This window comes from Thermobia domestica, chromosome 1, assembly GCF_964235325.1.
Source record: "Thermobia domestica chromosome 1, izTheDome1.hap1.1, whole genome shotgun sequence".
Classification (NCBI taxonomy): Eukaryota; Metazoa; Arthropoda; class Insecta; order Zygentoma; family Lepismatidae; genus Thermobia; species Thermobia domestica.
In genome coordinates this window covers 197,487,203-197,513,740 of record NC_137454.1, presented here as the reverse complement: position 1 = coordinate 197,513,740, position 26,538 = coordinate 197,487,203, and the positions used below count along the sequence as shown (strand labels likewise).

Genomic DNA, 26,538 nt, shown 5'->3' with positions numbered 1-26,538 from the left:
AATAAAGAGCAAAAGTCGTGTTTTTAAAAACAAGCGTGTCTATTTACTGTTTTGAGAAGTCAAAGCAACTATTATTATATTAATATAAGGGAATGAGTTATAGTTCAAGCCCCCTCAAAGCATAAACAGAATACCTGGCGACACTATTGCCTCTATGACGTACAGGGAACAATTGAAACTGTCGACCATCTACAATTCTACACAACGCATTGCTACAGGAACATTCTGTCAATATATTTTTGACAATGCAGATTTTAATGTTACCACCCTTGATGGTTTGAATACTTTCCACAGCATGGGAGGTATCAAATATATCACACCAGCTCGGGTTCTTCCTCCTGCAAACAAGATCAAAAGGCTGAAATTATCTCCTTCTGCTGACGAGGTAGGAAAACTAGGTGTTGTGGAACTGCTGACATTTGAAAATGTGAAAAAGAATGCGTTACATAAAATTGTTGTTCAGGATTTGAACATATTAAATCCCATTCCGTCTAATATATTTGAACCCAGCCTTCCAGATATATTATGGATGTCTGGTAAATGGCTGTATCCACTGCAAAACATCCCAGAAGTGCCAGTCATTCCAGAGTTGAAGGAATTCATGCAATTGGTTTGTGAATCAGTGAATTCTGATAAAAGTGTTGTGAAACCCCTTCCGTTCATAAATTCACCACCTAGCGATTTAAACACAGTGTACACCTCTCCGAAGTTTGCTGCCAAAGATAGTCATGAGCAAGGTTCGAAAACTTGTTTTGTCACGTTCGATCAGCCTCTGTATATCAAGGCTCGACAAATCGTGGCTTCTTGTTCGGATGATCCTCTGTTTGGAACAATTGTCGTGAGGTTGGGAGGATTTCATATGCTACTATGGTGTATAGGTCAGACAATGGCTAGAAGTAGACTGAAAGAGGTGTTATCCACAGTTTTTGCTCCTAATTCAGTTGATAAAATGTTGATTGGTCATGCTTATAGCAGAGCAGTTAGAGGGCATTTACTTGTACAGGCTGCTTTGGCTCGAATTATTCTGGATGTTGACAGTGTTTCATCAGAAGAGCAGGAGATGATCATCAACTCATTATGCACTTTAGAACAACTAACTTTGGATGAACTCAGCAAGAATGCTCACTGACTTCACTTAAAAACAAACTAAAAAACGAGCTTGATCGTGTAAATAAAAACGGACCTACTGCAGCTTTGTGGGTGCAGTATTTTAATATGGTTTCCTTGATGAAGAAGTTCATTGTTGCGGAACATTGTGGCGACTGGAATAGCCATTTGTCCTGTGTCCAGCATATGATTCCGTTCTTCCATGCAAGTGGCCACTTTCAGTATGCAAAATGCAAGATATGCTTGAATTGCAACTAACCATCCAGATGTGTTAGAAGACTTTGTAGAAAAGGGATATTTTACTATAAATAGAAGTGGTTCACCATGGGCAGGAGTTTGGTCTGACATGGCTATTGAGCAGACACTCATGCGCTCCATGAAAAGCTCTGACGGACTGACACGAGGAAGAGGAATCAGCGATACTGTGTTAGCAAAGTGGGTTGGTGGGTCACTTGCGGCTTCTGCCATCTGTTCTTCATTGGAGGAATTTGCTGGAACAGTTTTTTTCAAGTGGAGAGCAGCATGTTGATTTACGTGCATCACGACAAAACAGAGATGAGCAGGACCGTCTAAAAGTTTATGAGGGGTTCAGTAACCATCCCCCTTTTCCCAAATTGGTTTCGCTGATCTCACTGTCGACAGGTATCATCGGAAACTCCAAAACAAATTGTCACCAAGCACTAAAAGTTGGAACCGAAACCATGAAAAGTTTTATTGGAAGTAACTTTGGTATCATAAAACAATCAAAAAGAACGTAGTGATGTCACTGGCCTCTGTGAACAATGCGATCAAGTTGAACAATGAGACAATGGTCATTGACCCTCTAATAATCTTCCAAAGAGCTATGATTGCAAAAAAGAGTGATGAGGATGTTGCGGATCTTTTACAATATGAATTATCCCCATTCCCACTAGCTCTCTTTAATGAAGGTGGAATGAGGAAGTCAAAGAAATCATCTCTTTACAATGTACTTCCTGTAGAGTGTGATACAACTATAAACATCAAAATGAGTGCCAGTGTTGTAGACGGTGGCTTCCTCCTCCATTGTGTAAAATGGGATGTTGGCAGCAGTTTTTTGTCCATTTGTGACCAGTATATGGCCTATCTGGTCAATCATTATGGTGAAAACTGCACTGTGATCTTTGATGGCTACGGCGATGTCAACAGTACGAAGCGCGCAGAACAGGAGCGAAGAGGCACAACGAAAACTTCAGTTGATATAAATTGTGATCTGAACGTAAATGTTACGGTTAAAAAGGAGGATATTCTTGCAAATGAAAAGAATAAAACTAAACTTATTCACTTACCTTCACAAACAATGGCTGCAAGAGGCATTCAAACAAGAGTCGCTACAGCGGATGCTGATACTACAATTGTGAGATGTGGAATAGAGAAAGCAACTTCTCATCCTATTGTTATCATAATAGGGGAAGATGTGAACTTAATCGTTCTAATAGTTGCTTTGACACCACCAGAGAACAACATTTACTTCATGAATGTAGCCTGGGAGGGGAAAAGTAGAAACTAAATTATTTTCGACGAGAAAACTGCAAGAACTTCCTTTTTCACAAAGTATCCTCCTCCTACACGCATTCAGTGGATGCGACACCACGTCAGCCATTTACGAAAAAAGCAAAGGAACAATGGTTTCATTGTTCAAAAATCAATCGAGTCAGGTAAAAGACATTGCTGACATCTTTTATAACTCCTCATCGACACCAGATGCTGTATCACAAGCCGGCGAGAAGATGTTCCTCTTTCTATACAAAGCCGCTGATAATGAACATGATTTGAATTATCACCGACACTCAGTATTCCTTAAATCATCAACCAAAATCAAAACTGACCTCCCTTCACTTCCTCCAACTAAAGGCGCAGTGGAGCAACAATCGTTTAGAGTGTACCTACAGATACAGCAGTGGCTTGGTAACAACTTACCTCCTGATCAGTGGGGGTGGGCCCGTGGAGAGAATGGATCCCTATTCCCAGTGACAACAAACGACCCGGTAGCCCCAGACAAAATTCTAAAATCCATATTTTGTTACTGTACGACAACTGTATGTGGTAAAAAATGTAAGTGCCGGAAAGCTGGTATGGAATGCTCATCTGTTTGTGATACCTATCACGGTACGTGACTAACGGTGTACGTTTAGGGAATGAGGATTTCGAACTTGATCATGTCTCAGAAGAAGTTGAATTTTAATTATATGGTGTCGGAATGGTTTATGTACATAACATGTTAAATGGACAAATTAACATTTATTTTGAGAGCCTGTTCATGTTGCCTAATGTAATTGTTCAATTCTATATTATGTGTATTATATAAACTGTCTTTTTGTTGCCTGGACAGCTCCTTCCACGAGAACTATTAGTATGTTGCGCAAGACATTTTAACCTAACCCACTACTCATATATTTAATAAATTGTACTGATGTATTTACTATATATTTATGTGTTTTGTACTTTCAAACAGGATGGGGAATATTTTTACCACGTCACTTTATATCACAATAATACCCAAAAGTATTTTTCATGGTACATTTGTGTCGTGTACTTTCTCCTGGGGTGCTCTAAGAGGCCCCAAGTGTCCAGAAAGTCACTTTCAGAGAATTTTCCCAATTTCTCCAATTCCCCCAAATTTCCCTTTCAGCACAGTCATAGGGGCATGGACAATATTGCGTTTGAAAGCTTCCTTTATTCTAAGGGGGCCGCGGTGGCTCAGTGGTAGAGCGTTCACCTCTGGTGCATGGGGTCCCGGGTTCAAACCCTGCTCCCGCCAAGTGAACTTTGTGGTGGACAAACACCGTGTGCGTGGGTTTTCTCGGGGTTCTCCCGTTTCCTCCCACTTTCTTCATTCCACCATTTCATTCATTTCTCATAATCATCGTCTCCTTTAGCCTAACCGGCATAACCGTGGGACGTAAAACTCAAAGATTTCATTTCATTTTTTCCTTTATTCTAAAGAGAACGACATACTAACCATACAATTCGAATAAAAAGTACCTTGTCCAGAAAGTTTAAACTCTACTTTTTCCCCTGTTCGTATATAATCAAATAGGACAGGGAAGTTTTTTTCCCAGGTGAATATAAAATATATGGGAATTGAATTATACAAAGCTATCATCAATACCCTAATATTTTCCATGGTACATTAAGGCCACGTGCTCTTATCCAGGGCTGCTCTAGAAGGCCCTAAACTTCTACAAAGGGATTTTTAAAGAAAATTTTCCCGATTTTTTTACAAATTTCCCTCTCCGTGTATGTCATAGGGCCATGGACAAGGTTCCATTTAGCAGATTGCCTTGTTTTGAAGAGAATGACGTACTAATCATGCAATTCGGGTGAGTAGTGCTGACGCAGTAGCTACTTAACAAAGACTCCAAACTCCAGGAAAAATCACATTGTTAAAAGGATTAAATCCCTCCCCCACCCTGTTGCCGACCCCTCACCCACGGGGACTTTTAGTATGTTGTTTAAGACACTTCCCCCAACAACTGTGCCAAATTTCAGAACTACACGATTTTTTTTCCTATGTTTCGTTCGTTGCCTGGGCTAACAGCGCATATGGACGGAATGCCCAACCGCAGCGCTGCAGCGGCCGAATTTCAAAACGGTTTTTACTTACAGAACACACCGTATACTTAGTCTAGTTGAGTGGTTCGTTTATTTCGGAGAGGAATTCTGTATTGTGTCTTGTATTCTCGTCAGTGGCGGCTAATGTTAGTGTTACAGCGTTGCGCAACGACCAAAGTATTTCAAGAAAAAAATATTATTATCAATAGTAATAAAGAACAGAAAAATACTTTTTAATACTCGCATATATACCCTTTAAATAACATTTTTTTTAACTTCCGTAACTGTCCGTTCCGTTAATCCATTTTAAAAGGCGAAAAATAATCCGTCACAGAGTCTCTAATTTATATTGTGTTGCAGCGATCATACAACGACCAGAATCCTTCAGCGCGGCAATTGGAGCTAATGTTAAGTCTCCTTTCCCCTATCTCAGAAGTTAAAGGGTCTGATCGTTGCAGTGCTTCTGCAACACAGCACGGTTTTCATTGAACGAGGTTTTTCGCGCTAAATAAGATTTCTAAATTTTATTTTATTAGCAATTAACAAATGGAATTTGTTTTTATGCATTGATATTTTTAAATTACATACTGAAGCAAATCAATATAATGACAATTAAAAAAAAGTGATTGCAATTACTAATTAAGAAAGAAAATATCTAGTGGAGCAGAAAACCAATGAAAGTAGACTCACATTTACAAGTTAATTCTTAGCTTATATTGATAATGAAGGCTTCTTCCACAGTAATTTGTGATTTAAATATTAATAAGTCAGTATGTAGAATCGCCTCCTCCCTCTGTGGATAGCCTAGTATTTTAGTATATACATTTCTTTTATAAAATAAGTATATTTTATACTCTTGATAATTTCCACATAAAACTGTATGATGGGGAACGCCACATTGAATTTGGGACTAGTTAGCAATGCTCAGGGGCGTAGCCACGACGGGGGTCCACCGGATCTGGACCTCCCAAAAATTTCGAAACTTAACTAACATTTGTAGACGAACTATACTTGTTTAGCAGAGAAACGATTGATGTAGGCTAAATATTTTATTTTACTCTTCACCATGTAGGGGAGAGGTGGGCAATGGCGATCACCTAAGAAAAAGGTTATTACGTAGTTTCATTTGCAAAATATATTGAAACAAATTTGTAAATATATACTCCAACCCTTCTACAATAAGTGTGTAAAATAAAAAGAGGTTCATACTTTCAGTTCGGGAACACGATGGAAAAAACTCAAATTGCTACTTTGGTCGCCATTCCCATCACATGTTGGTAATGGCGATCACAGTACAAGCTTAATAAACACACATAGTTCCATAGACAGTTTTTTTTTGCTAAACTGCGCCTTCGAAAGACTGAGAAACGTCAACTGAATGTTTTATTGACGTTTTTTCAAAGACACGTCACAGATATATCCACGTGGTGAGTCTACAGCAGTACAATCAGCATGCACCCACGATCCACAAAGGTTACACCGATACCAAAGTTTCAGTGTTTGACTCAAGTAGGCGTATTACTTATCTTAGGTCTAGCCCCTTTTATAATTTTTTGGCTGGAGAAGTATTCCAAAAGTTTGTTCGGAATGGCGATCCCATGATGGTAAACCTACCACGTTGATCGGCATTCTCAACATTGCGCCATTTTGAAAATTGGGCTGGTTATACTGTAAAACGAAGTTTATTTGAAATATAACTTTGTGTCGTGCATTAGACGTAAATATAACTTTTTAAAAATCTTAGTAACTTCAAGACCTTACAACTTAAAATTGTACGTATCGTGAGTTGAAATATGCAGATCCTTATAAGAAAATCAACAAAAATAATTTTCAGCACGCTGTAAACTTCAGTCCTCTCTGATATTTTCCTCGACAATACACAAGAAACCTTGCTACAAGAGGCAGATGCCAGCACTAGTTTGACTTCTCCTTGGGTCACGCAAGAGGGCAAAGTGGGCTGATCGCCATTCCCAACTGATCGTTATTCCCTTCCTCTCCCCTAATCTCTCTTTTCTTAAAAACAATTGTTTTATCATTTTTTGCTAAGAATATAGGTGACAGTTATTACTTATCGTCTTTTCGGATGCAGAATAAGAAAGGTATATATTGCATAGAGTATCGAACCCCTCCCAACACACATTTCTGGGTCTAGAACTGGCAGTGCTGTTTGCTTTGATGTTCTTCGACTTTACCTTCTGTTAGGTATACATGCTGATCCTATATCTGGCGGGTTTCGAGGTTTCCTTTCCAGAACATATGACATTGATAAACATTGTTTCGCCTCATGTGGAATTATATTATGTTCATCATGCATTGCGTAACAACCAAGACGGATGATTTGGAATGTGTTTTTTTTCTTTTACGCATATATATATATGTGTGTGTGTGTGTTGATGTATGAATATGTGACATTCGCAATTCATATACCAGTATCTCTTTTGTATAACTGTTTTGGTTTTTATTTATTAGATTTAATTTTATTGTGTGTGCTTTAATTCTGTAAATAACCTACAAATTCTGAATGAATTGTATACCGTGACTTCTGTAAATAACTTACAAAAACGTTGACCAGCTTTCAACTGAGGAAAAACTTGCAATTAAGGCTTAGACAAAACAAGCAAAGGACAATTCAGAAGAGTGTTTGAAAAAAAAATCCAGTTTAAATTTACAGGATGTTTTATGGCAGTAATGATGTTTGCACGAGATACATTTCCTCAATTTATTTGAAATTTTCCTGGGTAAACTGTGAAAAAGTGTGTTCAAGGGACATTTTTATAACACTAATCTCTGTTACGAACTCTCTTCAGTCAACGCTGAAGAGGAATTCGGATCACTGTCAGGGACTGAGGTTGCTAGAATGAATCGTTCGCAATAATCTAGAAAAATATTTAGTGAATCTACAAAACTTCTGAAATTAATATTAACTGTACCTATGGCGCCAGCAAAAGACGAAAAGTATTTTTCTACATGAAAAAAGCATTGACACTTTAAGGAATTGAATGTCCCAAGAAAGGTTATCACCATTGGTTATGCTTTCCATCGAAAAAAATCTGACAATAAGAATACCAGAGTTCAGCCAGCATGTGTTAGACAGATTTACTACAATCAAAGAGAGAAGAATGAACTTACTAATTAATTAAGGTGATTAATCGGATAAAATGTTCTGCATTTTTTATTTTTTAAAAACAGAATTTTATTTAATTTCACATGTCATATAGTATTTGCATCTCAAGTTATGCTGATTAGTCAATGAGTCCACTTTATATCTTCTGTCTTTTATCATTCGTACTGCAACACCTGAAACTACAATCCACCGGCCGCCACTGACTCTCGTCTCATTTTTTCCACGTTGAAACGTCGGTAAATACGTAATTTCTACTTACGCTAACTGTACAGGATTGTTCTCTATCGATCACGACTCTGGAACTCACTAAAGAAATAATAAACACTTCTGACCAGAGTATATACACTTGTTTATTAAAAACTAAATTTCAGTGTAACGGTTTCGACAACTTAACGTTGTCTTCATCAGACACTAGCTCTGATGTGTTAGTGTCTGATGAAGACAACGTTAAGTTGTCGAAACCGTTACACTGTAATTTAGTTTTTAATAAACAAGTGTGTATACTCTGGTCAGAAGTGTTTATTATTTCTTTAGGATTGTTCTGTATCATATAATGCATAAGCCTGCCTCAGTATGGTTAGTTGGATGAATATTGCCTGTGCTGCCATTTCCATTTCGTTGGCACTTTTATCAGAATGTAATATATAAATTTTTCATTTATATTATTTTACGGATTTTAACTAATTTTTAAATAATGATGCTTTTGTTATTTCGTAAAGGAATAAGTTTGAGTTAAAATTTTGTTAATATGTCAGTATTCTTGTCTTTGATTCATTGGAAGAATGCTGTTGTTATTTATATCAATTTTCAAATAATGCAAATAATATACCGGAATCTTTGGTTCAGAAGAACGTAATATCAATCGATGTGTTGGTTGTACTGCTTAACAATATAATATAAATAGCATTCAAGATGCCAATGTAAATTCGTAACGTGTAATCATTCTCTTTGTATCTAGCAAGAACCATTTTGCCATTGAAATCAGTCTTATTGTCGAATATTAGTAGTATCAACTAATTAAAAATACTGAAGTATGTTTTAATTCTTCGCTACCAAATTACCGATAAGTAATTTTTTCATTGCCATATCCGTCTTTTAAAGTTAAATATACATATAAGATTGTAATATTACTTACAGCAAAAAAGTTATTAATTTTAGAGTTAAGTTTCGCGTTAATACAAATACAAACATCTTTCATCGTGTTACGTATATACTGTATGTTTACATACATAAATACTTCCGTATTTAAACTTGGATATGAAAAAGCGTTATTAATAATTTCTACTTACACAAGACAGTGTCCAGCAGTGAGAACAAACGTTTCGCTTAGAATTGATCCTCCGCAGAATCGTGTTCCATTTCGTTCTTTCAATAAGACCTTTAAGGAAATGAAATTAAAAGCTATCGAAAGTGTTTTGCAGGAAGTGTGGATTTAGAGTTATCAACTTTCATCAAATTAATGTATTTCGTCAGTAATTACATTGTGTCATGGCTAATCAAATTATACAGGGTTTGTCCGGCAAGTAATAGGACTGATTTTATTCCGCCATGAGTGTACCTCGGAGCGTGCGCGCACCGAATGGATCCGGTAGAGGGCGTTCCTAGCTAACAAACGAGCACACGGAGCACACGGAGTTGTCTCCGAGCACACGGAGAGTCAGGACGGGCTTTTTCGCGCCTCGTGTTTCTGTGAGTGGTGCAAGCCGAAAATGCAGCGTTCGTTAGAGCAGAGGTACGCGATTAAATTCTGTGTTAAATTCGGTAAATCTGCGACAGAGGCGTTTGATATGATCAAGCAGGCTTACCCAGATGATGCTTTAGCAAGAAGTGGTGTCTTTCGGTCGCACAAGGCGTTTTCAGAGGGCCGGGAAGAGGTCGCCGATGAAGACCGTGCTGGAAAACCTTCGACTTCGACAAACACCGACAATGTGACTCGTGTGCGCGACGTTTTGAACTCAGACCGTCGACTAAGTATTCGTTTAATTGCCCAGATGTTAAATTTACCAAAAACTGTGGTTCATGAAATTGTGACGGAGCATTTGAACATGCGCAAGGTGTGCGCGAAGATTGTCCCAAAAGTGCTCACTGACGACCAGAAATTGCGGCGAGTGGAATTGTGCCAAGAAAATTTGAACATGTGTGAAAGTGACCCCCAATTTTTGAATAACGTAATCACAGGTGACGAATCATGGATCTTTGAGTATGATCCCGAGACAAAGAGGCAATCTTCCGAGTGGCACACGCCGGCGTCTCCTCGCCCAAAAAAGGGAAGAATGAGCAAATCCAAAGTGAAAACGATGCTCATTGTTCTTTTGACATCAAAGGCATCATCTACCATGAATTTGTTCCTCCTGGACAAACCGTCAACGCCAAGTTTTACGTGGAAGCTCAAGATACTCAAACGAAGGGTCAATCGGGTCCGACCAGACATCGGAGCCGACTGGAAGCTGCAAGGTCGGCATCCCAACGCTTCCGCAGCCGCCCTACAGCCCAGATGTGGCTCCCAGGACTTCTTTTTGTTTCCTCGCCTGAAACTCCCGATGAAAGGCAGGCATTTTGAGACGACACAGGGGATCCAAGCAGCTTGCACCGCGGCTCTCAAGGCTATTCCGGAGAATGACTTCCGTGACGCGTTCAATGCTTGGAAATCGCGTTGGCAGCGCTGCATCGATGCAGGAGCCTATTTTGAAAGTTTTTAAAGAATTGTAACGATTGGCTCAATATATATTTTTTTAAATCGACTCAGTCCTATTACTTTCCGGACAAACCCTGTATATTAAAAGCAATAACAGTAATTATACACTACAGAACGAAGAAACAACACAGTTAATTAGATATACCTTTCTGAAGATACGTAAGCTTTATAAGCAAATTGCACTGTTTTCAGGAAAATAAATATCTGTACATTCGTCAAAGACCGCGTACAAGGGAAATTGACGCAGAATAATGACTCTTAACCTACAATTGAAAAAAGGCAGACTTGCATACATTTTGAGTAAGCGCTCGTGTTCGTGGGTTTTCTCGGGGTTCTCCCGTTTCCTCCCACTTTCTTCATTCCACCATTTCATTCATTTCTCATATTCACCGTCTCCTTTAGCCTAACCGGCATAACCGTGGGACGTAAAACTTAAAAATTTCATTTCATTTGAGTAAGCGCACACAATTGCGAAGATGTATTCAATGCACACAAACCATGTATAAAAACTTACGATCCAAATTGGCCTAATATTGCTCGAAATCAATAACGATGAGTTCGGGTTTCAGTTCGCAATATTCATAATGATGTAAAGATCTTAGAACATGGACAATGTTACTTTGAGATAAACTGACATATTTAATCAAAAGTGGTTTCTGACGACGGATCAGAAATTTCGCAAATTATTTAAGGTCCATCGGAAGAAGATAAATAGAGCGATAGTCTGCAACAGATCAGGTATGAGTGGTTTCAGTTTTAATTGTTCTAATAGCACAATTATTACAAGAAATGAGTATCCGGCAGAAAAGTATTAATAAAAGTGGTAGCAAGCGGACTGAGAAGAGCAGTTGGGCTTATCCCTGTCTTAGCAGTCCTTAAAAGTTTATAGAATGAAGCGGCTGTAATTTGTCGAAGAAGGCCATCTCTTCTTTTGGCGTGATAGATTGTAGTACTGCTGACAAAAAAAAAGCAAAATTAGTAGTACTCAGCTTGTTTGGAGAAGTATCGATTGTGGCTAGTAAAAGTGTCTAAATCTGACACGTATCCTGTGTGGTAGTACCATCGTTCAAACAAAAAGTGGATATCTACGTAGCACGGCGTTGTTGTGAAAGTATAGTAAGATGATAAATCTATCTTGATTCTAGTACTGAACAATAATAAAGATCTTCAGTGATATAGAACTGGAGCATATAATTATTTAAAACGCTTTTAAGGCGTTGTATGAGGTTTTGAATACTTCGTATGCATTACAAACAGGAGACAATATTTCATAACTCCACCAAACTTGTTGAAAAATTATAAAGGATAGCGTATTCGCACCGAGGCCGCCTGACCTCTCTCTTCATAGAAACTACGTATCTTGGCCTCTAATACCTAGGTAAGACATTCCACGACAATACATAATAGAACATGTAATCAAACTGAATCTTTTTGCTCAAAACAAGCTAGTGTCGGTGTAGGTCAACAGAGCATTATTAATCTTCCAGTAAGAAGGACCGCATGTAAGCGAAATGATAGATGAAAATTTAAGAACACCAATCATAACAGCGTGGTCTCAACAAGCGATAGGAAATGTTAGTTTTAATAATATATGAACATAGCTCAGGTATTACGAGAAGCATATCAATTCGAGCTTGGAGGTTGCAATAACATAAGTATAAACGTAAGGAGAGTTGGAAGTTAACAATATATCTTGAAGTTGTAAGATCCGTAACACTTTAAGAAATGGAGGGCAAATAGACGGAGGAGATACGGAAACCCCTAAAGCGGAAACTCTATTATCGTTGTCAATTATGATACACTTGTTCAAATCCAATACATCAGGTACAGCATAGACAAGCAGGAAGTCCCTAGAGAGGTGGTTTGTATACACTGAATGACTATACTGTGAAAATATACAGTAACTTTCTACAAAACAACTGATGGCTTGTCCTTCTAGGCCAAACTTGATGGGAGAATATTGGAGACCCTTTTTAATTTACAGCTTCTTTCGTTTTCGAGCGTATATTTAAAGGGAATTATGAGTATGTGAAAACTCTTTGTTACTACAGACGGGCTCAAATTATTAGACTCACGCTTGAAAAATGCAAAATTGATGTAGGAGTCCTAATTTCAGAGTTCTAGAACCTTTAATTTAATGGTTAAACCATCAATATAGGATCCTTCATTTGTTCACTGTACAGTTGAAGTAATTATATCACCGTTGAACAGCAGATGGTATTAGCGAGGCGAGAAATTCTGAAAGTGGTGTTTCAGTTGTAGATAGCTATTGTGGCTCCTATCAACAAGTTACAGTCTGAAGTGTTGTGGTTGCTGTCGTAAGAAATTAACGACATTTAAGCGTTTAAAATGTGCGTGACGTGTTTCGTGTATCAATCTTTTATTCTGTGTAGTCCTGTAATTGCAGCATAATGGGAAAAGCAAAAGACCCTTCTCCGCGTAAAATGGAAGTTAACAAAATATTTCTGGTGGAAATAAGATATACACGGCAATACATTGCTAGTGGAGTTGGGATATAACAAAAAACTGTGAGTAGAATCTCTGCTGAAATAAACAAGAGCCAAAATAGGGTTGGGAAGTGTGGGTGAAAACCAATGCTATCGCTAAGAGATATCAGAAAACTAAAAATATTGGCTCTGGGAAACAGAAGTGCCACTTCTAATAGACTTAAGCATAAAAATCGCTGAGTATGGCGCAGACATTTGGCCTGAAAGTGTTCGAAGGATTCTTCGTGCCTAGGGAATTAAAGCACACGGTCAAGGAAGAAAACAAAAATTAGAGTCTAATCCAATCATGGCAAAGAAGCGTCTTGAATGGGCAGGAGGCCTAGAATATTGGACTGTTGACGATTGGAGAATAGTGTGTTTCAGTGATGAATCATATATCTTTGTGTCTGATGAATATTCACAATATGTGCGACGTTGCCCTGGGGAGAATTCAAGTTGGAATGTATTTAATAAACCGTGAAGCATCCTACTTCAGTCATGGTCTGAGGTGTGATCTCTGTCTTCGGGCCTGAAAGACTGTATATAGTAGAGAGGACAATGCAGCACGACCAGTACCTACAAGTTCTTCAAGAAGAATTGCTTTCCCAGACTGCACTCTGGTTTGATGACGTACAATTCATCTTTATGCGTTATGGAGCCCCATGCCACCGGGCTAAAGCTGTGACAAAATTCTTCGACGACAACGACGAAGAAAGTGATAAATGATTCATGTCTCTTTCTGAAGTGACGATTGCCTATCAAGGTCAAGGACAAGTTGAAGAAGTAAGGAATATGATTTAGTAATCTACACACACTATAGAAGGTTTTCATGTCTAATCAGTAATATAGAGTTATACTGTATATAACACTGCCGAAAAAATATTACCAGAATTTCTCATTCAGGGCGAATGTAAGCAAACGTCTGGGAATATATGATGACTGCTGGTCTTAAAGATGTAGTTCGAGTGACTGGAAGAATGAGCGACAGTGTTTATATTAATATCCTAGAAAACACACCCTTACATCCCTTATAAATACATCGAAGAGGGATTCTCCGAAGTCCAGAAACCAAAATGTTGAGAAATTGAAGAAAAAAACTTTATAAGTAGTAGGGTTTCCATTCAATAATCAGTACGTTTGTACTGGAACATGAGGACTATAAATATACCTCTCACATGTAGAACGGAGCTTGGAGTTAATGCGGAATACAAACAAATGAATTTCGTTTCACAGTTTGAAACCACGGATGACTTCCAAACTATGAGAATTCAATACTCAAATTCTCAGTAATGCATCTATAATTACTGATTGCAATGGATTAATAAGATCAAAAGATGGAATCTACTCCTAGGATAGCACGCTGATTTCGTACCGAAAGTACCATTTCTCGCTGTTCGTGTTGTTTTACTTCTATTGTAATAAATATTGAAACTAAAAATTTTTAATTTGAATCACTTCCGGATTGAATAGATTTTTAAAGGAGAAGGTAGAACCTACTCCAGGGAAGCATAATCGATTGCAAAAAGTAGCATTTTCATATCTATTACCCTTTTTGCTGTTGGGAATTCAGTATCGAAATCAAAAGTAGTAGTAAATTTCAACTACTTCTGGTTTTGGTAAGTGTTGTGGGTGTTTGCACTCCGACGGACTCCGCGAGTAATGTAATTCTTATATATCCTTTTACTTTTTGTGTAGCTTCACGCTCTTCTCAGTACCTTCTACTGTAGTCAATTGAGTTTGAATGCTGGTATGCGGAAGGTATGCTGAAAGTTTATTTAGTGCTGTTCGAGCGTTTGCGCGGAGTGACCGAGTGTCTGTGCCAGTGGCGTATTTAGGGGGGCTTCCGGGCTTAAGCCACCCCGAAATCTTACTTACTATAGTCAAATATATTAAATATCTTGCAGAATTTTCACATTTTCAGGCAAAGCCCCCCCCCCCCGAAAGTTACCAAAGCCCCTCTCGAAACAAAATCATAAATACGCCACTGGTCTGTGCCATACCTGATTTACTGTTTTCAGCTGATAATGTGGATTTAAATTGTGATATCTATCGAAATTGAATTGTTTCGTTATAGTCCCATTTGAAAATGTCTGCCGCATCGGGAAGAAAGAAAGGAGCCCCCGTTCATTACATCGCAGGAAAGCCAGATGCGTAACATCTAATCATACGAAACTGTCTCATAGTAACAATTATCAGTTTAAATTCAGTGAAATTCGATCTTAACGAAATTTAGTGGAAGGTCGGAAGGCATACCTGCCAGCCTATTTAAAAAAAATGAAGAATGTGACTTAATCGGTATAGACAAATCTAAATTTCTCAAATTTTACCACATGTTTTACTACCACCCTGCTCTGTTTGGTTCAAAGCAATCAGGGGGAGTTTACGCAATTATTTAGATTTTAAGAACGCTTTGCTTTCCAATTTTGAGAATGATTTCATGTTGGTAAACCGAGACGCCTTGGTTCGAAACAGACGGTTTAATCCCAAAATTGATAAGAATCTAACTGATTTTATTATTTCTGTATACAATGAGTTGAAATTAATTAATCCGTACCAACAGGAATTACGAATTATAGCATCGATCCGGATACTATTACTTTTTAGGTTGCAACAAATACCGATTTTTGCACAATGCATTAACTTCAATCATTTGATTATGATAGTGCAAAATTTTGAAAATCAATCCATGGTGCAAAGTAATAATCAAACTAATAATAACCGAAGTCAAGGTAATTATATTCCCGTCCGGAATATCAATGTGCGTCAAGAATGTAACCCTAATGTAAGAAGTAATCATAGATTCAATTATACCGGTAATAGAGCTGAACCTAATTACAGAAACAGTAACTATAAAGCGTTTAGAAATCAGGCAAACAGTACATCTAATTTTTCTAGAAATAGGTTTCGTAACAATTTTATAGGTGGAAGAAGTTATCAAAATAGAAATCAATGATTTGGAGGAATTCATAATATACAGAACTGTACACAAGATTGTGGCGTACAATGCAACTTAACCGAATTTTTTGGTAATGCAACTTAAGCTAATGTTGTGGCGTCCGAGAAAACATATTCAATTGATTTTTGTTGTATTTCACTTTAAATATCGTGATGATTTCATTTGTCATTCGTACTTTGTTTGAATTCTATACAGATAATATAAAAAAAATGTTCTTAATGTAAATGAATACGAATAGTGCCTATCAAAGTCACGCTAATTGCGCCCGAACAAATAAAACATGTTATATTGTATTTTAACTCATATTAAAAAAATTGCTGATTCTTAATATGATAATTTCTTTATTTGTATTATTCCGTTATATTGATCAAGTCTTGTTTTGTTTTATTTTAAGTATTGTTATCATTTCTTTATAATTCGTTTCACTTATCAATATTGTGCTTTTTAATTCCTTTATGATCATTTTAATGATGCCCAAGTGGAAGAAATAAGTTATGTAATATGTCAATGTATTTTCGTTTAATGTGTTAATGAGCTCTGGAGATATTGAATTAAACAATCTATTTTTGGACCAAAATAATTAACAAGCGGATCGTATTTTGAATAAGTCCTCTTCGACGATAATTTATAGACTTAAAATGAAATTGATTATTAAATAAATGTAAGATTATTGTTGATATAAAATGAAAGTAATATATGTATTGTAATTTATATATAGGAGGGCTTTTCGGAAAGTAAGGTAACCATGTTTGTAAGAATATGTAACGGTCCAGGATTCTCTCTTAAATTGTAATCAATTTAAGAAGCCCTCGTCTGGAGTCATATATACAACGAGATTGTATATCTAATCTATAAATTATTTTCATTTTCTTGTAGTTATTTTGGGCAACGGCGCTAAAAAGTACACAATTTCTTGATAAGAAGAAAAATGTAGAATATACGTTGATTTTATATAAATAATCATGTAATGGCAGTTGTTGAAAAGAAGATAGGTTTTTGTCTGTTGTTGCTATGGCAACAGAATAATTCATTCATGAAATAAGAATAATACAAGTCAGTTGTGTCAAACATTTAATGTGCTTGATTTTCAAGATATTTAATAAATATTGCAATTACAGGTACCAATTTAAGGTGTTTAATCTTTTTTCTTTTTTACCAATTTAGTGATTCGAACTGTGGGTAATAAATGCAACAAGTTAAAATTTAAATGTAACGTTACAAACACTGATGAATTTTACTACGGACAAAACTGACAAGGAATAGAGTACAAACACATTGGTGATGTTTGTGCTCTACATTTTTGTAGGCTGTTGTGTATGTTAAAGAGACTGTGGTTTCAGCGCATTCTGATATTCTTTTCAACAAAAACAACCAGCATTTTGTGTTAGAAAAACGGTATCTGGTCAAAACAGCGCAAGGACAAAAACAGTTCATTTACAAAACAGCGCATGAACAAAAACCGCGCAATGACAGAAACAGCGCATGAACAAAAACCGCGCAAGGACAAAACCAGCGCATGCAATACCGCGTGGACAAAACAGCCCATGTACAAAACCCATAGATGAACATTTTGCACTAGGCTCGCTCGCGCTCGAGCTCACTTTTTTCAACTGGCCTCGCGCTCACTGGGGTTCGCGATCGTTTCTTCAATTGGGCTCCCGCTTACGACCACTTCCCTCAACTGTTCTCGAAATCACTCGTGCTCGCTGTCACTTCACGTCGACTAAATTTTTGTTTGTCACATTTCTGGTTTGATATATATATATATATATATATATATATATATATATATATATATATATATATATATATATATATATATATATATATATATATATATATATGTCTTATTACATCCCATTTGTTTCTATTCTTTTTAACATATATTAATACCTTCTGCAAATATAATTTTGATAGTGGTAATACTGAAAATTGCTCATAGAGTCTATCTAGTCTACTATCAAGTCCCTTTTTAAAACATATTCTTACAATATTACTTTTCTGAACAATCAGAGGTTTTAAATGAGTAGGGTAAGCAGCACCCCAAATTAATATACCATATGTAAGTATACTATTTGCAAGAGCACAATATACAGTTCGTAATATTTTTATGCTTACAATGTTTCGTAATTGAACACATTTCTATAATTTCTTAGTATTGTGGCGATATGGGTAATATGAGAAGACCATTTAAATGCTTATTAATAAATATACCTAAGTATTTTACTTTATTTTCACTAATAAGAGGACTACAGTTACATTTTTCAGTATTTTGAGAATAATGCAATTTTAGTGACATCCTAAAAATGCCGGCTGTCCTGTTAAAGTTGGCGAAAAAGTTGTATACGTGTTCTTTTCAGCATTTAATACTAACTGATGATTATCAAGCCATTATTTTACTTTCTTTGTTTCTGCTTCAGTTTTCTTGAATATATCTATCCATGTTTTATCAGTCAATATGAGAGAGGTCTTCAGCAAATGATTGTATATGCCCGTCCATTTTTAAATTACACAAATCATTTATATAAATTAAAAATAATATTGGGCCTAATACAGATCCTTGTGGGACTCCTTGTTTTACATATGATTAATTGCATTGAAAATTACCTATTTGGAAGTCTGTTTTCTCTTTCAAATAACTTAAACCAAGATAGCGATATACCCTTTATTCCGCATCTTTCTAGTTTATTTGATAGAATTTTCTGTGATATTGTGTCGAATCCTTTAGCTAAGTCTAGGAAAACTGCAATTACTTTTCAGCTTTATCAACATTTTTACAAACAATCTCTGTTAAATTGTATACCGCATCTAATGTACTTTTACCTTTTTGAAATCCATATTGATTTGAAGAAAAGAATTTATTTTGTTCAAGAAAATTAACTAATCTTCTCTTCATACATTTTTCTAACAGTTTAGCACAGTTACTGAGAATTGATGTAGGTCTATAGTTATTAGGATCAGCCTTTGAGCCTTTTTTATATATAGGTTTTATTACAACAGTCTTAAAATCATAAGGAAATACACCTGTTTCTAAGCTTAAGTTAAAGATGTACTGCAAAGGTTTTAATATGTTTGATTTCGTATGTTTCAATACACTTGCTGCTAATTCGTCTATACCAGATGTTTTTGGTGATAATTCATTTATGACGCGTTTAATTTCCTGTTCAGTGATTGGAGTGAAGAATATAGAGTTTACTATTTTAGTTTGGGAATTCAAATTAAAATTTATTTTATCATCAATCTCTTTGTTAACTATTTTTTGCCAACACTGGAAAAGTGCTCATTAAAACTTTCAACTATTAACATTGGATCACGTTCAAACGTAACTAGACCATTTTTAGCGTTTTGTTCATTTATTTCTACATATTTTTGTAATTTTATCTATATCTGTTATTACCTTCCATAATATACTAACATTGTTATTACATAATGTAATTTGTTTCTATAGTAGTCATTTTTAACTTCTTTTATTAATTGTGTAAGTTTATTTTATACTTTCCGTAATATTCCTTAAATTCTCAATCATTTTTGTTTTTTTATTACTAAACGACTTAATATATATCTTTCTCTTACAGAGTTGACTAATCCTTTTTATCCATGGTTTTATTTTGTGATATTTATTACTTACTTTTTAATTGTTAGCGTTAATACGTGAATTACTTATACAATTTTTCATTATTTGAATGAAATTCGAAGTTGCAGTATTAACACAATTACTGTGTATTACCAGACCCCCAGTTACATTTTTTCAATTCTTCATTTAATAAAGTATAATCTATAATTGTTGTCTCATATGAAATTTTTCCTCTTTTGCATTGTAATGGGAACATTTATACTAGTGAGAAAGTGGTCAGTTATACTTGTTTGCAACACAGCTGATGTGACATTCAGTGGACTTTGGTGCTTTAAAAATATATGATCTATACAAATCTTACTATATTCTGTAACTCTAGTGTGTTTATTTATGCATGAAACATAACCATGACTATATAGTAAGCTTAAATACGTGTCTATATATTTCACAGTATTTGTGACTTAATATATCTAGATTGACATTGTCTAAACGCAAAGAGCAAGTTGAGCTATTTGTATGCGCTGTTTTTGTCCTTGCGCAAGTTTTTGTCCATGCGCTGTTTTAGTCCACGCGGTATTTGCATGCGCTGTTTTTGTCCACGCTGTATTTACACGCGATGTTTTTGCCCATCGCTGTTATTGTTTGCGCGGTTTTGACCTAGAACTGTTAGAAACAGTAAATAAACTCTGTAGCCATGAAAAATGCGACCAATATAATATGGTCATATTGCTAACCTAGTTGATTTTTTGATGTAGTGTGTACCTTTTTTGTAAACTCAATTATGTAATAATACATTATAATATACCTAAAGCATTAAAAATAAACAAAAGAAATAAAATTTTAAAAACAGTAACTTTTACGACCAAAAAATATATTTCGGAATCCGTGGGGTCCGTGAAAAATTCTGACGTCTGACGAAGGGTTAAGCTACAGACATTTATAATAAACAACTTTTTGAAAATAACAAAGTAGTTTTAGGTGAAGATTTATGAATATGCAATTATCTTTAATTAATAGAATTGAACAAATATTTATAAAGTTTGTAGAGTAAATAAGAAATTGTCAATCTACAAAGGGGAATTATGATTTAGGTTTCTGGGCTTTCGACTTTTATCGGAATTTAGACCGTCACGTATGAGGGATAACGTCCCTTGGCGAGCACACTATCCGGGGGAAGGGAAGGAAAAAAGCGACCTGGAACCTATGAATTAGGTAGCACCCCGGAATTGGCCTGGTATGAATGAGGAAAACCCAGGAAAACTTCATTCTTGATGGCTGGTGTGAAAAAGATTTTTATACTTTTCGACCGAGTGCCCCAACGGGAATCGAACCCAGGACCGCTCGCACCGAAGGCGGGAGCGTTAACGATTACACAAAGCGGTGCCACTGTCTGTCGACAAATTCTCGGCAATACCAATGCTCATTCAGTGAAGATGTTAAACTACACAAATCATAACATATACAAAATTTTGGAAGGAAATGTAGATGATAAAACTTGTCATTACATATTTTTGCAAACATAAACCACCATAGTTGTACAACAGTCAGTGAGCAAACTCTGAGGAAAGATAAGACAATTTTATAATACAATATCGCTTTTAAATTTAAACGGATATTGACTCTGACGTGAACACATTAACTGTATTAACTAATTCTGAAACATGAGTATAATGTTTCTTTAGAATAATGAATATACCGACTACATAATCTACTTTAATTAACGTTCTGCTAAATTGTAAATAATGGAAAATATTGTACAAAGAGATTTTGAAGATCTTATTATTAGGAGAGATCTTCGAGTTCCACACTATAAAAAAGGACAAGCAGGAATCAATCTGAAAGAAAAAATGTGATAAAATACAAATGGAAATATGTACAGTTAATTTCTAAAAATACTAAATACTAAAGAAAAAATGAGATGGAAGTACCTGAAAAGGAAATTCTCCTGGTCTTACTCGTGTGCCTCCAACAATCCTGCCCTGAAGAATGTGCTTCGCTTCCGTTTCTATGGCTGAAAAATGCAAAATATGCGTTACTTTCAGCTGAAGATACAAGTGTCGATGCAATATATGTATAAAATATCCTATGGAAATATTACAGGTTTTAGAGCATTATATCTCTCTTATTTGGCAACACTGATAACCCACCGTTTGCTTATTTTCTTTTACGTTATATGCCATTGTTTTAAGGTCATAAAATGGTATATATTCTATTAAAAAAACTACAATTTTCTGTTGGGATGGCAACACTGCTTGTGTGACACTACTGTCGTGTTCTTGTTCACTGTCTCTCTCCCGTAGGCATCAGGTTACCTGCACACATTTTTCATTTTCTGCGTTTTCCCGGCGTTTTTGGGGTATAACTCGGTACAGCCTTACCCATTCACTGCTTGGTATAGCCTATGTATTATACGTAGCGGGTAAACAAGGCGTCTCCGCACTGAGTCACTATTACCACGATGATTAGCCATCCATAATAAGTCTCGGTAAAAAAATTTCATACATATCTAGCTGTCATAGTTCGCATACGTCCCTTGTAAGATTTAGCAATGAATACGTTGCCCTACCTTATAATTTTGGTAGAAGTGTATAGAACTGCGGTATGTGCCTCTGTAAGTTTGGCTGATCCATCTCGTTTCTTTCTATAGGTATAAAATTGCCAACAATTCAGAATCTGGAATAATTGGAATTAATTTTATCCCGTCTGATGAAATTTGATTACGTTATGGAACAACAATACATTTTGTAAATTACCAAAATTAAGACCTTGATATGGTAGTATAGTTCTCTCTTATGTTCAGTTTTTAAAGACAAATATAAAGATTTACGAGTGTCAAATATACCTCAAACCTGTTATTTTATGTGTATTATCACAGATAAAATGTAATTTGTGACTAAAATTGTTAGATATTTGCTGGACAGTAATTAGGATTCAAATTTTCTTTAACTTCTACCAACATATAATAGGTGTAGTTAGATCAAATCCGTGTAACGTGGGTTCCTGTCACCACGGCATGGCGCGTCCTCAGGTTGCGGATCGAGGAGAAGGCCTCTAGATATAGAGGTTAGCTGCGAATATACTGAATAAGCAGTCGCGGACAGACGACTAGGAGTGGTCCTCCAGCTTGGGGGTTTGGGTAAGGCTAACACCCTCATCCTGTAAAAAAAGGTACTTGTTCAGAAACATTCACAAAAGCCTCGGACAAGGACTGATAACTTGGCACGACATCAGCAAAAGAAAATGGACATGAGATTTGGAACATGGAATATCAGAAGTCTTTATAGGGCAGGCGCGTTAAAATCTGTAACGAGTGAGTTAGAGAAATACAGGATGGACTTAGTAGGAGTTCAGGAAGTTAGGTGGGAAGGAAATGGATCTGAGAATTCCGGAAATTTTACGTTCTTTTACGGGGAAGGAAATAAAAATCACCAGTTAGGAACAGGGTTTTTCGTTCACAAACGAATATTACCAGCAATTAAACGGGTTGAATTTGTTACTGACAGACTTTCTTTTATTACTCTTAAGGGTCGGTGGTGTGATATTATTGTTTTAAATGTACATGCTCCAACTGAAGATAAGGGTGACGATATAAAAGAAGTGGAACGGATATTTGACCAACTCCCGCGATACCATATGAAGATTCTATTAGGGGATTTCAATGCGAAGGTAGGACGAGAGGATATTTTCAAACCGATTATAGGGAACGAAAGTCTGCATAAGGAAAGTAATGACAACGGTGTTAGACTCGTGAACTTTGCAACATCCAAAAACCTAATCGTGAAGAGTACAAAGTTCCCACATCGCGACGTTCATAAATACACTTGGACATCACCAGACGGAAAAACACATAATCAAATTGATCACGTTTTAGTAGATAGAAGAAGACAATCTAGCATAATTGACGTCCGGTCGTTTAGAGGGGCTGATTGTGACACTGATCACTACCTGGTAGTAGCGATAATACGGGAGAGATTATCGTTGAATAAAGGTAATATTCAATGTCCGAAAACGGAGAGATTTAATTTAAAGAAATTAGAAGAGAGCCAGGTAAGAGAGGAATACCAGATTGAAGTTTCGAATAGATTCTCGGTCTTAGAAGACTCGGAGTGCACTAGTGTTGAGGATACTTGGATTGAAATTAGAGATAGCATTAAAAGTTCAGCAATAGAAAAATTGGGACACGCGGAAATACGTAGGAACAAACCATGGTTCGACCAAGAATGCATTAAACTAGCAGAGAAGAGAAAACAGGCAAAATTACGTTGGCTACAAAATCCGAATGAAATAACTACACAAAATTTCGCAGATATCAGGCGGGAAAGTTCCAAAACTTTTAGAACAAAGAAACGGGATTTTTTGAAAGCTAAAATTAAGGAACTTGAAGATAATAGTAAAAATAAAAATATTCGGGACATGTATAAGGGGATCAGCGAATTTAAGAAAGGCTATCAACCTCGCGCTTATATATTAAAGAAATCTGACGGAACAGTTCTCACTGATACGGATAGCCTCTTAAATAGATGGAAAGATTTCTTTGACGATTTGCTGAACACGCAGCCAAAAACTAATGTGCGTGGAGAAAAGAAGATACACACCGCAGAACCGTATATTCCAGAACCCAATCGAATAGAAGTGGAAGCCGCTATAAAGAAATTAAAGAAACACAAATCTCCGGGTGTAGATGAAATTCCGGCTGAGTTAATTTTAGCTGGAGGCGAAAAATTGTGGAATAAGATACACAAACTCATTCTCCTTATCTGGAACAAGGAAGAATTGCCACAAGAGTGGAAAGAGTCAATCATTGTTCCAATTCACAAGAAAGGCGACAAAACTGACTGTAATAATTATCGAGGCATTTCTCTCCTGTCAACATCCTATAAAATCCTTTCAAATATTCTGTTAGCAAGATTGACCCCATACGCAGATGAAATTATTGGAGATTATCAGTGCGGATTTAGACGAAATCGATCAACTATCGACCAAATATTTACCATTCGCCAAATACTCGAAAAGAAGTGGGAATACAATACTCCGGTACATCAACTATTTATTGATTTTAGAAAGGCTTACGACTCGGTTAGGAGAGAAACATTATACAACGTTCTTACAGAACTTGGAATACCGAGAAAGCTAATTAGATTAATTAAGATATGTTTAAGTGAATCCCAAAGTAAAGTCCGGGTAGGAAAATTTTTGTCCCCGAGCTTCCACGTCGAAAATGGCCTGAAACAAGGAGATGCGTTGTCGCCATTATTATTTAACTTTGTGCTGGAATACGCTATAAGGAAAATCAAAGATAGCAACCAGGGCCTAGAGTTGAACGGCATTCACCAGGTTATGGCATATGCTGATGATGTAAATTTAATAGGGGATGATAGGAAAACAGTAGAAATAAATGCAGAGATCTTATTAAACGCTTGCAGGGACATGGGTTTAGAAGTAAATGCAGAAAAAACTAAATACATGGAAGTGCGTCGGGACCGTAATACGCCAAATTGTGGAGGCGTTAAAATATTAAATAATGCTTTTGATAAAGTGGATACTTTCAAATATTTAGGATCAATATTAACAGACGAAAATCATAATCACGAAGAAATTAAATGTCGACTAAAAGCAGGGAATTCGTGTTACTATTCGGTTCAAAATCTCTTGTCGTCGCGAATTCTGTCGAGGAATTTGAAGCTTAAAATATATAAAACGATAATCATGCCTGTTGTTCTGTATGGTTGCGAAACATGGTCGCTTACTCTGAGGGAAGAACATAGACTGAAAGTATTTGAGAACAGGATCCTGAGAAGAATATTCGGACCCAAGAGGAACGAGAATGGGGAATGGCGGAAGCTTCATAACGAGGAACTACATAGTTTATACGGTTTACCCAACATTGTTAGGGTCGTCAAGTCTAGGAGGCTTAGGTGGGCAGGTCATGTAGCTAGAATGGAAGAAAGTAGAAACGTTTTCAAAGTCTTGACTGGTAGACCCATAGGAAAACGACCATTAGGAAGACCTAGGCGCAGATGGGAGGATAATATTAAGATGGATCTCGCAGAGATAGGAATACAAAGTAGAAACTGGATGCAATTAGCTAAGGATAGAAGTCAGTGGAGAGCTTTTGTGAACGCGGCACTGAACCTCCGGGTTCCATAGGCCATAGAGTTAGTTAGTTAGTTAGTTAGTAGTTAGATCAAATTGAGTACTTCAACATTTTTCTTTTAATTTTTTGATGTTTACTGGGATAGATACAGTCGATCCAATTCAAAATTCAAAATTTCAGATAAAATTTCGTGTTTTTGTTCATTTTATTTTCGCTGTGCAATCTTTATCAAAATATTGCTTAGTGAGTTTAGTCTGGACTTTTTCCCTCAGTAGGGCTATTTCATATCATAGTTTTCGGTGATTATCATTTCCATTTCAAATGAGATGTCAGTATCTTGTGCTGGTAATCTGATGTTTGGAGCCTTCTCCATGGAGGTTTACAGTTAACAGACTTCAAGCCTTGATGTTGAAGCCTGAGTTGTTATAGAAGATGTTCAGGAACTTCCTCGGGGCTAAATTTGACTTATACTTTCCGGGGACATATGGGTTCATAAATGTATTACTGGTTGTTAAATGCACATCTACTCTAGCCCAGTAGACTGGATAGAAACCAATTAGCAGTATATGAACAAAAACAAAAACAAAAACAAAAAAAACGAACATAGTCTAAGAGAAAGCGAACATCATAAACCCTTAGTAAACTGATATACAATATTTTTATTTTCGTTTATTTATATATTTCACACACATTATTTTTTTGAAATCTCCCTAGTACTTTATTTTCTTTATTTATTTTATATCTAACTTTTCGGAATATCCCTTGAACAGAATATACTTTAATTGTATTTACTTTTTATTTGTATTATTTAAGATAACGCGATTTAGTATCGTTTGTGGTTATAACTCTTTCTTTAACAATTATATAGAAGAAGCACCCTTGAAGAGGGTAAGAAAATGCTTCTCTCTCCATAGGTGCCGAAAAATAGT

The 26,538-nt window shown here is 36.2% G+C and overlaps 2 protein-coding genes across 2 annotated transcripts in view; one reads left to right on the top strand and one right to left on the bottom strand.

The window, feature by feature from the left end:
• LOC145666972 (chymotrypsin-2-like) overlaps nt 1-26,538 on the top strand; it is a 405,304-nt gene that overhangs the window by 76,122 nt on the left and 302,644 nt on the right. The gene's annotated exons all lie outside the window — the stretch shown is intronic.
• The window catches only part of LOC145666965 (chymotrypsin-2-like), a 70,351-nt gene that overhangs the window by 34,379 nt on the left and 9,434 nt on the right, over nt 1-26,538 (bottom strand). The window contains exons 3-4 of the mRNA XM_081734610.1: nt 21,444-21,526; nt 9,094-9,182 (exon numbers count right to left, since the gene is read on the bottom strand). Of these exons, the coding sequence (XP_081590736.1) occupies nt 9,094-9,182; nt 21,444-21,526 (172 nt within the window). The remainder of the gene's footprint in view (nt 1-9,093; nt 9,183-21,443; nt 21,527-26,538) is intronic.